This window comes from Rhizopus delemar, genomic scaffold, assembly GCF_000149305.1.
Source record: "Rhizopus delemar RA 99-880 supercont3.3 genomic scaffold, whole genome shotgun sequence".
In the NCBI taxonomy this organism is placed as follows: Eukaryota; Fungi; Mucoromycota; class Mucoromycetes; order Mucorales; family Rhizopodaceae; genus Rhizopus; species Rhizopus delemar.
This window is the reverse complement of record NW_027137829.1, coordinates 198,787-215,018: the sequence shown is the minus strand read 5'-3', so window position 1 is coordinate 215,018 and position 16,232 is coordinate 198,787. Positions and strand designations below refer to the sequence as shown.

General features: G+C 36.8%; 6 protein-coding genes across 6 annotated transcripts; 2 read left to right on the top strand and 4 right to left on the bottom strand.

Annotated features, from left to right (window-relative positions):
* Positions 1–840: 840 nt before the first annotated feature.
* On the bottom strand, positions 841–1,188 carry RO3G_04294 (uncharacterized protein; the record flags this gene model as incomplete). The annotated part of the gene is made up of 2 exons (XM_067658884.1): positions 841–893; positions 954–1,188. 2 exons carry the CDS (start codon positions 1,186–1,188, stop codon positions 841–843), a joined length of 288 nt encoding a protein of 95 aa, XP_067514985.1.
* Positions 1,189–1,891: 703 nt separating this feature from the next.
* Positions 1,892–2,775, bottom strand: RO3G_04293 (uncharacterized protein; the record flags this gene model as incomplete). Its single annotated transcript, XM_067658883.1, has 4 exons — positions 1,892–1,899; positions 1,997–2,141; positions 2,229–2,264; positions 2,677–2,775. The coding sequence occupies 4 exons, from the start codon at positions 2,773–2,775 to the stop codon at positions 1,892–1,894; spliced, it is 288 nt and encodes a 95-aa protein (XP_067514984.1).
* A 300-nt stretch (positions 2,776–3,075) lies between these two features.
* RO3G_04292 (3-hydroxy-3-methylglutaryl-coenzyme A reductase) lies at positions 3,076–4,748 on the bottom strand (the record flags this gene model as incomplete). Its single annotated transcript, XM_067658882.1, has 2 exons — positions 3,076–4,142; positions 4,199–4,748. 2 exons carry the CDS (start codon positions 4,746–4,748, stop codon positions 3,076–3,078), a joined length of 1,617 nt encoding a protein of 538 aa, XP_067514983.1.
* A 353-nt stretch (positions 4,749–5,101) lies between these two features.
* RO3G_04291 (uncharacterized protein) lies at positions 5,102–8,791 on the bottom strand (the record flags this gene model as incomplete). Its single annotated transcript, XM_067658881.1, has 14 exons — positions 5,102–5,136; positions 5,254–5,479; positions 5,531–5,553; positions 5,745–6,260; positions 6,319–6,402; positions 6,514–6,643; positions 6,700–6,776; positions 6,829–6,941; positions 7,016–7,074; positions 7,147–7,374; positions 7,496–7,566; positions 7,611–8,412; positions 8,549–8,721; positions 8,776–8,791. The coding sequence occupies 14 exons, from the start codon at positions 8,789–8,791 to the stop codon at positions 5,102–5,104; spliced, it is 2,553 nt and encodes an 850-aa protein (XP_067514982.1).
* Positions 8,792–10,682: 1,891 nt separating this feature from the next.
* On the top strand, positions 10,683–11,989 carry RO3G_04290 (uncharacterized protein; the record flags this gene model as incomplete). The annotated part of the gene is made up of 4 exons (XM_067658880.1): positions 10,683–11,320; positions 11,376–11,692; positions 11,748–11,803; positions 11,855–11,989. 4 exons carry the CDS (start codon positions 10,683–10,685, stop codon positions 11,987–11,989), a joined length of 1,146 nt encoding a protein of 381 aa, XP_067514981.1.
* Positions 11,990–14,260: 2,271 nt separating this feature from the next.
* RO3G_04289 (acetyl-CoA hydrolase) lies at positions 14,261–16,058 on the top strand (the record flags this gene model as incomplete). Its single annotated transcript, XM_067658879.1, has 5 exons — positions 14,261–14,364; positions 14,415–14,698; positions 14,764–15,026; positions 15,083–15,333; positions 15,386–16,058. 5 exons carry the CDS (start codon positions 14,261–14,263, stop codon positions 16,056–16,058), a joined length of 1,575 nt encoding a protein of 524 aa, XP_067514980.1.
* Between the last annotated feature and the right edge of the window lie 174 nt (positions 16,059–16,232).

Sequence of the window (16,232 nt, the reverse complement as noted above, 5' to 3'; positions counted from 1 at the left end):
ATATAATGGCTTTAGGTGCTACTATTTAAATCTGAAAAATACAAGATATCGGGTATATTTGGTAATTTTGTTTTCTTATTGGTGTTGGGAGGAATCCAGGTCCCTCGTACCCAGGAAGCAGGTCCATTACTGTTGTTGCTGTCATCATCGTTTACTAGGCTTAAACTTGCAACATCCATAGTCGCATTCTTTGCATTCATTAGAACACTTGATTGTATAACATAACTCTTTTATACTTACTTTGAATTTATAAAGTAACTTAATGGTTTCTCTAAAATCCTTGATATGTGAGGTGTGGTTGGGGATGACTGCTACACCTTCCTTCACACCCACATATAGGCCATTTGCTCCTAACTTCAGAGAGCACAGGGTAAATTTGCTTCCTACAAAATTATTGAAAATTAGAAATGTTGTTTTATTTCGTAAAAATTGATGTACCTGTTATTTGTAGGTCAGGGATAGAGATATCTCGGGTCCTTCCTGAGACTCCCTTTATCAACTTGTCAAGAACTATTTTGGATTCAATATGTAGTTTTGTTCTGTCAGTTGCAATCTTTATCAAGCTTGGATTGCTTCTCGCAATCTCCACATTAGCCTTATCGGCCTCCTTTCTTCTTCGTGACAAGGTATCTTTCAAAATCCTTAAAGTAACTTTGAATCCTGAGCTACCTGATATTTCGTTGGAGTTACCAACACTCTCGCCTCTAAATAATTTGTTATAACATGTAGACCCAGTGTCAAACAGATGTATTATTACGTACCATTTTGTTCTAAGGGTTGTCCTCCTAAACAACCTCTCTAAGATGGGTGACCATATCTTCACAGTAATGTTGTTTTCTGTTATATCAACATCCTTGTCAAATATGTAGCCGTGAAACTCGAGAAGCTCCAAACTAAATAGATTTAAAAGAGTAAGGATTGACGTTCTGGTGTTCAAGTATAGTGTGACTTACTATTGGGAATAGATACTGAAGATGTCCAACTCCATTGGGCTTTTGGCCTTTGCTTCATACTTGAGGCAAAGGGAGCGGCCTTTCTGAATTTCTTTTTTCGCGATCTAAAATAGATTGTTATTAAAAGCAACAGATTCATTTTGATTTTAATAGCAAAAACCTCTTCAATCTTGGAAATCTTCTTTTCCAGCTTACCGTCCAATGTAACTCCTCTATCAAAGCATTTTTGGAACATGCTGCGAAGTGAGCGCCAATCTTCTTGACTAAAAAGCCTCTTTTGAGGAGCAGCATGTGTTCTCTTCTCGCCTCTATGCTATGTTTGTACATCCCAAGTTGGAATAAGGCCTAGCCATCTCTAAACTGCTCAAAAAAGACTATGACGAGCTAGAGCGCGCCCAAAGCCGGTGTCTGCGTTTGATCGTTGGTGGTCACAAGGCTTCCTCGACAGTCGCGCTTCGGCACATCTGTAATCTTCCATCAATGTGTTTCCTTGCTGATACCTTGCCTGATGACTGCCTCTTGTCGCTGCTTTCTTCTTCGCTGCCATCGTCACTACTTTTATCTCTCTCCTCTTTTTTGTTCCATCAAATGGTCGCTAGGACTTTTTTTCGCGTCATGCATATCCACGTTTTGTACTTTGATTAGCAACTAGCGGCCTAAAGGTCGATTGCATTAATCTTTTAAATAAAACATAAATTTTCGACTGAGGAGCAGAATGGTAGGACAAGTCGAGGATGGAGTTGAGTCCTAAGCCTATTGTTGTTACTGTCAGACAACCGAAATATTATATTTACAAAAAAAAACCTCACTCAACTTACGCAACAACAAAATTGTCTTCACAACTTAAGCTATAATACCGTTCATATAGACGTGTGACTTCTCTTTTAATTGTTGTTCCCACAGAGCTACCTTCTGCGTCCACACAAACTTCGTCTACTTCAGTAGTCTATCAAAGAGATGTATCAGTGAAAAACTATTTCAATTCTGAAAAAAAAAAAAAAGAAAAACTACATTTTCGATTGACTCTGAGGCTTTTCTCTTACGAGAGTTGTCAAATGATTCATGTATTCTTTCGTTGGACAGCCTGGCGGAAGCACGAACGATATTATAACTCATTCCTTCAAGCTCATGCTCGACAACCTCGTCAATATTGTTATTATTATTTGTTTGTTTTCTGCATTTTAAATTCTAAAAGTTGGAAAGAACAAGATAAGAAAAAATAAAAGGGAATTCCATTATATTTTTTGAAACACCGAAAAGTATCATGCATCTTACATGAATGCCTACGCGTTCAGAACAGACATTGTAGAACTCCAAAATAAACCCGAAGAGTGCTCAATGTACACTTTATTAAAATAAAATAAAAAGGTCTTTCTAATATTTAGTTGGGCCGCCTTTGGCAACTATAACCGCTTGGCAACAGTCTTTCGTGCTGACGACCAACCTACCAGCAAGCTCGATGGTTATATTTCCTCAAGCTTCTTCTAAAGCTGCCTTGAGCTCACCACTATTATTAATGCTGGTTCTTTTGTATTTGATAAGCTTATCAAGGCAGCTCCAGATATGCTCAATGGGTTTTAAATCAGGGCTTTGAGCGGACCATCATGTAGCATAACCGCCTGTGTGGCAAGTGGCACCATCTTCATTAAATTTTGAGTTGTATGAAAACTAATGGGGTGTGACTGTAAATATCATTTTTGACCATCTTCCTAACGTCTGTTACTTTTTTTAGACGGAATGAAGGAATCTCATCGTACCGGTTTGCTTCATTTCCTTTATCATCAAAGATGCCTATCCTTCCATTTTCGTGATATAAAATCATTTCAGAGTCAGAAAGAACAGTGTTTTGACCCTGACCAACTTAATTTGAAAAAAGACCAATTGGTTCTCAAAAGCTGACCAAACAGGCTTCAAAAATTCAACCAATCTTTTCGGCAAAGTGACCAATTGAGAGTGAAAATACTGTAAATAGATTTTACTTGTTTTGTGTAAAAGTGATGAAGCTTTTTTTTTGTTTATTAGACGATTTATTTTTATACAAATTAGGAATATTTGTCAATTTAAAGAACATTTTAATTAAATTTATTAATGAAATGTACACGGGTTACTTTTTTTTTTTCTTCTAAGACTTGATACAGCTTCCAGGAACAATTGAGCTTTCAGCTGGTGTAGCTGGTGGTGTAGCAGTCATCATGGGTTGCGTGTTACGATTATGAGCCATGTGTGCTTTGACAAGATGTCCAGCAGCCAATGCGGCACAAAGAGAGAGTTCACCTGCCATCACAGAAGCACAAATTATACGAGCCAAACGACGTGCGTTTGCGCCAGGCTCTGTTGGATGAGGACCACGTACACCAAGCATATCGAGCATAGCCTGCTGAGGAGGCAAAATCGTGCCACCACCAATAGTACCCACTTCTATACAAGGCATTGTACAAGAGATATAAAGATCTTTACCATCGTTGATGGCTTTCATCAAAGTCATACAATTAGAGCTTTCTACATTTTGAGCAGGGTCCTGACCTGTGGCCAAATAGACAGCCGTCAAGATGTTTGCAGCATGAGCATTAAATCCACCGACGGAGCCAGCCATGGCTGAGCCCACAAGGTTTTTAGAAATGTTCAGTTCAACAAGTGCATCTACAGTCGTCTTGAGTACTTTTTCAACAACAGCTGCAGGTATCACAGCTTCTGCTACCGTAGACTTTCCACGTCCCTCGATCCAATTTACTGCCGCAGGCTTTTTGTCTGTACAAAAGTTGCCAGAAAGTGAAATGATTTGCATATCAGGAAAATATTCTTCAATCTTTGAAAGCGCTTTTTCGCATCCTTTTGAAATCATGTTCATGCCCATCGCGTCACCTGTGGTGGTTGAAAATCGAAGATAGACCAATTTACCAGCTATAGCAACTTTTAATTTCTTGACACGAGCAAAACGAGAGGTTGAGTTGAATGCATCAGCCACGATATCTTTTCCTTCTTGTTCTATCCACTGCTTGCATTGAGCAGCCCGGGTGATGGTTGGAAACTCAACACAGGGAGCACGAGTCATACCATCTGCTGTCACAATCGTAATCGCGCCTCCACCAGCATTGATCGCTTTACATCCTCTAGCTGTGGATGCTACTAAACAACCTTCTGTGGTTGCCATAGGAATATGGATCATTTCACCATCAATATTCATGGGACCTATGACAAATAATTCATTTTGCTGTTTCTATATTTTTTTTTCTTTTTCTTTTTACCTGCTACACCTACTGGGATAGGCATATATCCAATGACATTTTCACAACATGCACCCATGACTTTATCATAATGGTAGTTGGTTACAGGCAACAGGCTATGCTCGAGGGTCTTGGTAGTAGAGGCACGGGAAATCAAAGCTCGACGAATAATGACAGCCCGTTCAAAATCACCCAATACTTTTTCAAGAGCATAAGCAGCCAGTTTGCCTGCTTGCACAACAGAAATGATTTCTTCGTCAGATAAAGCTTCAGGAGTACCAAGTAAGCTGAGAATTTCATCCACTGGACGGACAATGTCAGAATGATGATGAACTGATTTTCGCTTTGGTTTCACTGATTTTTTCAAAAGGGTCTTTATGGGTGCTGCTGTCACTGGCTCCGGTTGGGGCTGCTGCTGGTGTTGGTGTTGCTGCTGTTGTTTGGTGAAGTTTAACAAGTAAGAATTGAGAAAGAGAGAAAGAAAGAGAGCAAGTCCTAGCCATTTAGAAATGACAGGATGTTGAACATAAACTGTATAAACATCAAATAGGGATTCAAAAGGTTTCAGCATTTTTTTTTAAAATGATTTGACAAAACGCTGTACTAAGCAATGTAAGCTTTTTTTTTTTGACTTTTTAGTTTCTGTTTAAAACTCTTTTTTTTCTTTGTTGTAATGTAAGAAGAGGGAGCAAGAACTTTTATCCTTTTGCTTTTCTTTTTTTTTGGTCTTCCGATAGTTACAGATCGAATTTTTTTTTGTTTCTCAGACAGATCAGGATAAATGGACTTTGTTTTATTCAAGTAAAGACAATGGGAGGAATTGCTTCTTGCATGACAGATGCCGTCATGCTAATGTTCTTTAAATACTTTGTAGGAAACTGCACGAGATGCCCTTGTATTTCATTTAATTTTGATTGTATTTCTTTAGCAGAGTATTTCCAAGGCTCCGCTACATGTCCCTGTAATACATGAGTCGAGTCCGGCACAAAATGCCGATGCTGCTCCACTGAATGAACTTTTGAAAGTGTACATATCTTTGAATTTTGGAGTCATAAGAATGAGCAAGGGGAACTTACCTGTGTCATCTGGTACACATTTAAATAATTCTCTGTAAATCGACGTATTTCTTTCGGCTGTTCTTTTCCAAACGTTATAATAGAACCCATCGTCCAAGGGATCCATAACAGCGATGTTCTGCCTTTGCTCGTAATTGAATGCTTTTGACACAGATGTGTTCACTAAGCCCAAGTGTTCTTTAAATAGTTGCATTCTTAAAGTAAAAGCATATCTTGAAGCTTTATACTAACCATGTATTTTTAATTAAAACAAATCTGTCTTCTTTCTATTCCTTACTGGTTGACCATTCATCTTTGATTCTACAGTATCAGTATCTTCGATTATTACTGCAATTTCAGAATCTCTGTTTCCTAATTGAGACCTTTGTTGGATTCGTTTAGTTTTTACAATACAGCAGTACAATTTTATAAAAAAAACCTGTCATTTAGATTGGCTTTATTTGCAGGTTGTTAATAACATCAAGTGCTTTATGATAAATCCATTTTATTACCTGAACCACATATAACCGTTTTATCATCTACAATCATAAGCTTTGAATGAATATAAACCTGTTCTGTAACATAATCTGTCCTTCCATCGTCTGGATACACAAACTGAGGGTCCACATGTGACTCATCAGATACCGTATTTGATCTTGACCTACTTCGTCTCTTCTTTTTGCCATCAAGAAGAACATTGGGCGAATTTAAGGGCCGTTTTACTTTTCCCCAATTTCTTAAGCTGTAAAACCCAATGTACCGATCGATAGGAATATTTGCTTGTTCAAGTTGCTCAAATATAGAATGTTTACTTCGTGAGATGGATCTATATTGGTACTGAGCAACAGATCGTAGTGGCATCGATCTCCTATCTACTTGAACAAAGTCGCCTTCAAACCCAGGGGCACTCGGGATGACCACAATCACCCTGAATTGTTGATTTTCTTTGTGTGCTCTTTTGATTCTTTCCACAATGGCTTGTCCAATCTTGTTCTTGATCAACTTGTCGTCAGGACTTGTCGTTGTAACTTTTCAAAAAATCGTTAGCTTTTAAATACAAACAGTTGCTTTAGCATATGATTTTACTAAAAAACTGGTTTTCGATATAAATAAAATGCTTTGCTTTAAAGATACATTCCATGTAAGCATTATAGATGGAATACTTCTTTCCTGTTAACAATATTCTACTTGCTTTTGGTTTATCTACCTCTCTTTTAATCCCTTGACTCCATTCCGCGCTACTTCTTAGTACTTGAATTCTACATGTTCCTTTGAATTTACTTTCATCTCTTGAAGATACATATTCACCTTTTGGTAATAAAAATGGAATTTCCTCTCTTTCCTTTGATTTTTTGATAAAATTCCATCTTTGTACAAAGTGTCTAGCAATATCTCTTGCAGGTGGGCCTACCTAATTATAACCCATTTATACTGTTACTGACAGTAACATATCTTTTTTTCTGTTACCATAGCTGTATGGATATCATGCCAAGGCATTCGGGCTGTGGTTAATTTATCAACAAGTTCATTATCATATTGGCTAACTACAAACATGTCATGTCATAGTCAATAAACAGGTTTTTGTAGATTGTATACCTTTTTGAAAATCTTTGATTCTTGGATTTGAATAGTCTTGACCTGGAAACACTTCTCGTGTTGCATCATTAAAGCCATAATCAGTAAGTTCGTGATGCAAAGTGTCATAACGTCTAATAGAATTCACAAAAAGTAATGATTTGATATATATAGAGAGAGAGAGCATCACTACATGTCTCCTACTTACCCAAAGCATAAATCCAATCCTCCTACAAAAGCCAATCTATAATCAATCACAAGTATTTTCTATATTTGTCATAAGTAAATGAATATATTCAGTCATTCCTTTTTTCACTAAAATAAATTTGTATGCAAAACCTCATGATGTGCCCAAAGCGGTGAATAGGCTAAATTAGAATGCCTTTGAACAATGATATTTGGATGAACGGCTTGCATCCAATCTCTTGTATATTGAGAGTCTAGTGGTAAAGCAACAGACACATTCTTGTAAAGAACAATATATATCATTACTCCTTCACAAGCTTTTCTTTTTAATAACCGATCTAGTCTATATTCCTCATTGCCTTTGGGTGGCCTTCGTAAATACTGTAGTAAATAAGTGCATGTCACATTTTTCTTCTAGGATATCTCTTACTAATTGCGGGCTCTATGACAAGTGTATTCATAAGTAAATAGGGGTAAATGCTTCTACTGCTCTGTAACTTACCAGCCACCAATCTTCGATATATATTTCTGATTTAGCAGACAAGATAGCTTGAGCAACAGCCTCATAATAATCTAACAAATAAGCTTTACAGACACATACATCTCATTCTCATTACCGTGACCATCCACAAACCATTTTGCCTTTACATATTCTCTTATAGGAGCAAAAGATCCAAAACGATGATTCATGACCCATGGACTTTCCTTTTGTATCTTATCAAGGCTCTCTGTCCACTCATCCATATGTCTTGAAGCAGGTCCCTTGATTTCAATCCTTCTTGTTGAATTAGACAAAGTGAGGTGAACAGAACCAAAATTTCCTTGTCCTTTTTTAGAAACGTGGAAAAATTTATCAAATAAGAACACGTCTGAGAGTGACCTAGAACCCACGTCCTCACAGAATGCGATATAACTATCCCTTAGTATTACCCATTCCTTTTTCCACTGCTGATGAGACCAGGGCAGTCGAGTAGGATGAGCCATGTACTCCAGATAGCCTTCTTTGCCTTTCCAACCCATGTCCTTTTGAATAGAGACCGCACTGATTTCCAAAAACTCACAGAGTTCATAATCAACAGCCACCGAAGCTCTATTGACGAGTTCCTTCAGGTACCCCTCTAATGCATCCCGTCGCTTGAGAGCCACATCACGCCAACGTGAATCATCTTCTTCTCGGGCGATACGCATCGATGTGAGGGCTGCATTTGTCAAGTGAGCTAATTGACTGGGAAATGAAGGTGGAGGTGGATCAGAAATCAAGCCAGAGATGTACTTGAACTTGAGCGTCAAATAAAGATTGTAGAATTCAATGATGGTACGATAAATGACCCATTTGATATCTCCATAATGTAACTCGATACGAAAAGTCCATAGTCTGTGTGTAGCGTTTTGGTCAATGATAGAATCTGTAATAGCACACTATTCGCATGCATGTATGTTAATGAGAAGTTAAAATAAATTGTTAAACTCACAGATAGTGCATCAAACAGGATCGGTGGCTTTGTTTTGCTTTGGTTAGTAGTGAAGAGGCTTTTGATCGTTTTGGGTTACTTACAGGTTTTCTACCATATTCATCTTTAGAAAACAAGGCGAGATATGGTGGAATGAATGCAGGTGGATAATAAGGGGCTAAAGGTAATTTTGATATAGTATCAACGTCCGTATATTTTCTCATATGATTAATCATTTTGATTTTTTCAAATGATCGCTTCCATTGTAATTTAGCATCTATTTTTAACAAAAAATAAACCAAAACAGAAATCGATAATCGTCTTGATTTACCTGTTTCAAAAGACATTTCTCTGTTTGTTTCAATAGAATTTTCAATACAACTTATTTCATCATTTGTATTTCTTTCTATAAACTCTTGCACAGCAGGCAACGTGGTATCTTCAACTATGACATCTTTTGTTTCCCTTGTTCCTGAATTTATTGATTCCGGAGTTCCTATGATTGACATTTTTCTTAATATCGTATGCCATCGAGTATTGCTTGGATCATCATCATCGATCTCCGCTGTTTTTTGAGCAAGATATTCTATATTGTCTGATATTGGGTTAATCATGAAACAAAATAATAACAAAATAAAAAAGAAACTAAATTTCTTTTTTGGAAACAAGAGATCAAAACATTACACACACACATGGGCATCATCAGACTGGATGAGTGGAAATTAATTTTTCCGCACGCTAAATGCTTTATGAAACGTTTTTTGATCTAAATAGCAAGAATACATCTTTTGCTATCACGTACTAATTAGAGAAACAACCATTGTGCATTAAATAATCAAAAAGAGAAAATACGAGTCAACAAGATGAAACATTTATTTTCCTAATTCTGGTATCAAACCTCAGTCTGTGCAATTAATAGCGTAAAAAAAAAGTCCTTTATTCTTCAAATTGTGCTACAGAGTCACAAACAATATAATTGTAGATCTCATGCTTTAGATGAACAGTAAACATTGAGCTTGGCAAGCAATTTGATTGTTGAATAGGAAGCAAAGGTAATGAGAAAAGAAAGGATGAATTGAATTGACAGTGTCAATTGGTCTAGGGAATATATGCTTCTATGTTAAAGAGTATTTGCTACAATTAGGAATGAAAGCGCGTAAATGAATATGTGTCGCGAAACATGCTCTCAGGGGTGAAGGAAGCATTTGTTTTGTTTTGTAATAAATCCCGAAATTCTTTTTAGCTTATTGTCTTTTGTGTAGCACGTCGATTACATGCATTACTTTACATAGCTGGAACTTTTCTTTTAAGTATACTTGTATCTTTTCCCCTTTTACAGAAATGAATGATATTTCTTTTTAGGGAGAAGCTAAATTAAGGAGAAAAGGCTGGTAAATCTTTCTCTTTGCCATAAGGAGCTTTTTTTTTTTTTTCTGCTTGAATAAACATATTTATAAAACTTTCAAATTTATTTGCTTCAAATTTAACAATGTCCTAAATCATATAAAACCCCCTCTCCCTTTCTCTCTCTTTTTTTTCTTTTTTTTTTCCTTGATTTTTTGATAATAGATGTATTAAAATAAAATATAAAAATGTATAATAAAATGTTATCTTCAAAAGAAATACAAAGGCCAAGCCCTGCAATGACTAGGGAAGAAAAACCTCAATTAAACAAAAAAAACAATTATATAGACGATGAAGCGCTTCTAGCACGTTTAGGATACAAACAAGATCTGAGTCGTCAACTATCTGTCTTTTCAAATTTTGCTATTTCATTTGGCTGCTGTTCCGTACTCAGTGGATTATTACCTGTAAAATAGATCAACTTCTTATTAAATCTGTCAACTTATAATATAATTTCTATAGATGTGGGGAACAACCTTAGTCAATGGTGGAACATCCGTCAGTATTTGGGGATATTTAGTTGTTGCCTTGCTTACTTTAACTATTGGATCAAGTTTAGCAGAAAGTAGGGGAAATAGAATACGGAAATATATTTAAACTTACATCAATCAAAGTCTGTAGTGCTTTTCCAACTACAGGTGGTTTATATTTTTGGACAGCACAGTTATCAGATTCAGAGTGGGTTCCTTTCATGTGTTGGATTGTTGGTATGGAGTTCTTTTTATACATTCATTTCTTTTATTAAACTCGTACTTTCATTTAGGTTACTTTAATTGGTAAAAAAAGAAAAAGAAAATTTCCGATAAAAATAATATAAATGCTCATGCCAATACAATGTATAGGTTGAGTCTTGCAGTAGCTATATGTGCAAGCGATCTCGGAATGGCTCAATTTCTAGTATCAGCAATATCAATCACTCACCCAGATTTTCAGTCTACACCTGCTATAGACTATGGCATCTTTATCGCCATCTTGACTATTCATGGTTTCATGAATATTCTTCCAGTACGTTATACAGGTATCATCAATAACTTATCCGTCTGGTGGCATGTTATGGGCATCTTATTCATCGTCCTTGTCGGCCTCTTGCTCACACCTAACAAACCTTCAGCTTCCTTTGCTTTTGGTCAGACATATAATGGTACTGGGCAAAGCTCGACTGGATATGCTTGGCTGATCGGGCTCTTACAGTCCCAGTTCACTTTAAACGGATACGATACAGCAGCACACGTCAGTGAGGAAACAAAATCTGCTCAAAGAGGATCGCCGATGGGAATTGTCATGGCCATTGCGATTTCAGCTGTAGCAGGTACTGTTCTCATGACAGCATGTGCCTTTATGATTCAAGATTTTGATCGACAAATATTGAATCCTAAAACATCAATGGCGATCACTCAAGTCTTTTTGGATGGCGTAGGCTTAGGATGGACTATGTGGTTTCTAGTGATTGTTCTTGTTGCCATGTATTTTGCGTAAAGTATCATTTCCTCAAATTGACTACCTACTTATTTTTTACATGCATAACAGAGGAGCAGCCGTCATCGTAGGATCTTCTCGTCAAACATATGCCTTTGCAAGAGATGGTGCTATGCCTTTTTCAAAATGGCTCACAAAGCTAACGGATCATAAAGTGCCAGCCCATGCAGTTTGGTTCAACATCGCGTTTGCTGCTATATTAGGCATACCGTATTTGTTTAGTGATGTGGCTTTTGAAACTATCGTGTCGATTAATACAATTGCTGCCAGTATTTCCTACTTCATTCCAATCTGGTTACGTATCACGATGGCCAGAGGAAGATTTCAAAAGGGTCCGTTTAACTTGGGTCGCTTTTCTATTCCATGTGGTAAAGTTGATAGATTCTATTTCATAATTTATAAAACTAAAAATATTTACAATAGGTATCCTTGCTTGTATTTGGATATTTTTTACTTCTGCTTTATTCATTTTACCTACTGTAAGTGTATGGATTTGTAAAGAAAAAAGAAGACTAAATATGAAATGTTAGGAATATCCTATTACACCTGAAAATATGAATTTTGCAATTATTCCGTTTGTATTTGTCATTGGATTATCTACTTTGGCTTATTTAGTTTCAGGTCGTAAATGGTTTACTGGTCCAGTTCGTAACATAGATGAATAAGAAAAATGACTTGGTGACTGTGCGTCTGTGTATATTATATTCATATATGTTTGATACAATTTTTATAAAAATTCCTCTTTTTTTTTTTTTTTTTTTTTTTTTTCTCAACCACATACCGTTTGATAAAAGTAGAAATATATTTTAGCAAAGGGTATTGAAATGGTGAATTAGACATGTCCTAATAAACAATTCGAGTTGCATTTATCTACTAAAAGGAATAAATTACCAAGTACCTTGTCAGAAAATAAGCCCTTTTTTAAAAATCTCCCCCCAAATACAAAAGCCTCCTTGACTAAACTTAAAATTTAGATAAGTCTAGGCAAAGACCTTTTTCACTCTTTCTCCTAATGCACATGGTTAAGCATGTGCTTCAAAGATTAAAGATGTATCTTATATTTAGCAAGTACAGGGTGTAGAATTGATTACTGCAAAAAGTATATATTTTTAATACAATTCTATCATTGAAATCACTAAAGAAAATTAATAAAGGGTTGGAAAAATAATGTATAACTTTTATTAAACATTATATCCCATAAAATATACGCCGTTTTTTTTTTATGATTAAGAAACTTTACTCTGCTAAGAAACCTTGTTCAGCCTCGGTAGTACAATTGGGCGAAGTGCCTTTTCGGCTTTCCATTTTTAATTTTAACTGTTCTTTTAGTGGAATATTGTGTAAGATACAACATAGACCAACCTCTGATATGATATCACAAGCAGCAAACATGCCTTTGGGCAAACCAATGCAATGCACTGGGTTAATTAGTGGTTTTTCTAGGGAATTGATTTAAAAAACTCGGTTTCAGTTAGCATCCGTTTCTCAGAAAAACCATCTTACAAAAACAAGACTGTCTTTTTTGGAATAATTACAATTTGCGCCCTTTCATACCTTTGTAGTAATGTCAAAATATCCTGATTATCACAATTGACTTGCACTTTTTTCTAGTCTTTTTGTATAAGCATTAATAATTTAACAAAAGCTTCAAAAACATTAGGAAAAGAGGTCTTTTAATCTTAGTGCCTGTGTAAAAGTAGCAAACGAACCGTGAAAGACGTGTTGCTTTTTTAAACAAGAATTAGATATGCTTTTGGCGGAGCACAAACAGGTTCTCAAATTAATTATAAAAGCATTGGCTTATTGAAATTATTCGTATTTTAATTAGTTATCCTTAATCATTTGAAGATGTTTTTACTTAATTTTCTACAACGCCAAGTGCTTTAAATTTGCACACAGGTTACTGCGATAATCTAATGGTTATGACTGATGTACGTTCAGTTGTAAGTAGCTTAGTTTTTTCTTGTTCTTGCTTGCTTTTTTTTTTTTTGACAAGAAATAAGTATCCTCGTGTCTTATGGACTTGTTCCTTAGCTCGCTCTTATGATACACATTGAAATAAATCATCCGATGGCAAAAAGATAAATTTGATAGTTTATTAGCTACTAACTCAAAGCCAATGCACTACATATCATAGCTGGATAGTACAATGTAAGTTTTTCTTAAAAAAAACTTACTGCCATGACAGCATCAAAATAGATATAGTGATCCCCAAGATTTTTATTTGTTACATGCGGGAAAATCTAAAGCAAAAAGCTATTAATGAACTATAAAATACAATATTCCACAATACCACTTAACTCGGGTCTTCAATCCAGCCACTTTCTTGTTATGCAGTAGTACGGGGACCATTCAATTATTTTCTGTCTTCTTTTTCCGGATTTTAAATATGAAATACCGTCAAATACTGTAGATGAATGGTGCATAAGAGGATCCACCCCAATATCACCAGTTGGTTGGACAAACTAACAAAATTTCAGCGACTCTAATCGTTTAGCCGGTAAAAAAAAAACTCATTTATGAAAAGACAAAATTACCTGTTGGCTATGATCAAGTGTTATTGAAACACTAAAAAACATTCGTTCGATAGAGCTTGCAAAACTGTAGCATTTTCATCCTGTCAATTCTCTAATACGCCCTTCTCCTTTGCTATATATTTAAACACCGATTATGAAAGAAGAAAAACTGTCCTGCTCACTGCTCCTCAACAATTATCCGATGAGGACTAGCTTTCACACACCCTATTTATGCAGCGATCTAACATGTTCTCCACATATGCTGGCTTTCAAAATAACCACCTTCATCCCATCCCCACAATTTAGCTTCGTTGAATCGTTTATCCTTTATGAACTCCGGTAGCGAGTATAGTTATAAAAGACAGCCACCATCTGTTCTTTTTTTTTTCAATCTTTTTTCTTCATTTTCAATTATCTATCATGTCTGCTGTCAGTGCTGCATTCAAATCCAGAGTTCGTCGTCCTCAGCTTTTGAACAAGGTCATGAAGGCTGAAGAGACCCTCAAATTTTTCAAAAATGGACAGTAAGTGTTTATTCTGCATATGAAATTGTGCATTGACATCTCTTCAAAAGGTATCTTGGCTGGTCTGGTTTTACAGGTGTTGGATATCCCAAGATGGTCCCCCTTGCTCTTGCCGACCACGTTGAACAAAACAGTCTTCAAGGCAAACTGAAATTCAATCTCTTTGTGGGTGCCTCTTCTGGTCCCGAGTGTGAGGACCGCTGGGCTCAATTGGATATGATTGACCGACGTTACCCTCATCAGGTGGGCAGAAGCATCAAGAAGGGTATCAACGAGGGTCGTATTCGATTTGCTGATAAACATCTTTCCATGTTCCCTCAAGACCTTGTTTATGGTAAGTTACACGTTTACACAATCTTGACTTCATGATTAACAAACCCTCGTCTTTTTTAAATCAAGGCTATTATACCAAAGATAAGCCAGATAACAATAAGCTGGATATTGTGATTGTCGAAGCCACGGCAATCACTGAGGATGGTTGGATTGTACCCGGTGCTTCAGTAGGTGCCACTCCAGAGCTGGTTCAAATGGCTGACAAAATCATCATTGAAGTCAACACTCGTATTCCTTCATTTGAAGGCCTTCATGATATCTCAATGTCTTCTCTTCCTCCCAATCGTAAGCCATACCTTATTATGAGCACCGAGGATAGAATTGGAACTGTAAGTTGTGTTTTTTTTTATAAAAGGTGCGGGAACTTACATAGGTTGACCGATAGACTGCTATTCCTATTGATACTGAAAAAGTAATTGCTGTTGTTGAAAGCGACCGTCCTGACATGACGGGTCCAAACACACCTGCTGATCAAAAATCGCAAGCGATTGCCAATCACCTTATCGAGTTCTTTGAACACGAAGTCAAACATGGCCGTCTTCCTGAAAACCTGTTGCCCCTTCAATCTGGTATTGGCAACATTGCAAATGCTGTCATTGGTGGTTTAGCCAATTCACCCTTCAAGAATGTTACAGTGTAAGTGTATAAAGGTGATGACATCCTTTCTTTTTACTCACTGATGGATTAGATTCACTGAAGTATTGCAAGACACCTTTCTTGAATTCTTTGATTCCCAAAAGTTAAAGTTTGCTAGTGCAACCTCCATCCGGTTCTCACCCGAGGGCTTTGATCGCTTCTACGAGAACTGGGCTCATTACAAGGATAGACTTTTGTTGAGGTCTCAGCAAGTATCCAACTCGCCTGAAATCATTCGTCGTCTTGGCTGTATTGCAATGAATACGCCCGTTGAATTTGACATGTATGGCCATGCAAACTCCACTTTGGTTTGTGGTTCGGGCATGTTGAACGGTTTGGGAGGCTCGGGTGATTTCTTGCGTAATGCCAAGCTCAGTGTCATGCACTCTCCCTCTACGCGTCCTTCTAAAAAGGATCCTCACGGTGTCAGCTGTGTTGTGCCCATGGTATCTCACGTCGATCAAACAGAACATGACTTGGATGTCTTTGTGACCGAACAAGGCTTGGCCGATCTTCGTGGTCTCTCTCCTCGTGAACGTGCTCAGGTTGTGATCGATAAATGTGCCCACCCTGAATACAAGCCTTTGCTCCAAGATTACTTTGACATGGCCACTAAAAAGTGTCTTGCTGCCGGCAGAGGACATGAACCTCAAATGCTTGATAAAGTCTTCAAGATGCACACAAACTTGTTGGAAAATGGTACAATGAAGATTGACTCATGGTAGAAAAGGTCAATGCCTTCGATCAACACACAACTGTCCGTAAATATAGTAGAAAACTAGACTTTTATTTTCGTCAAAAATAGTGAGTCCTTGTAATATAACAAATATAAAAAAGGGAGATGGTACAGTATATCAGTAGACCTTTATGCTGTCTCTTCAATAAAAAAAAATCATTTA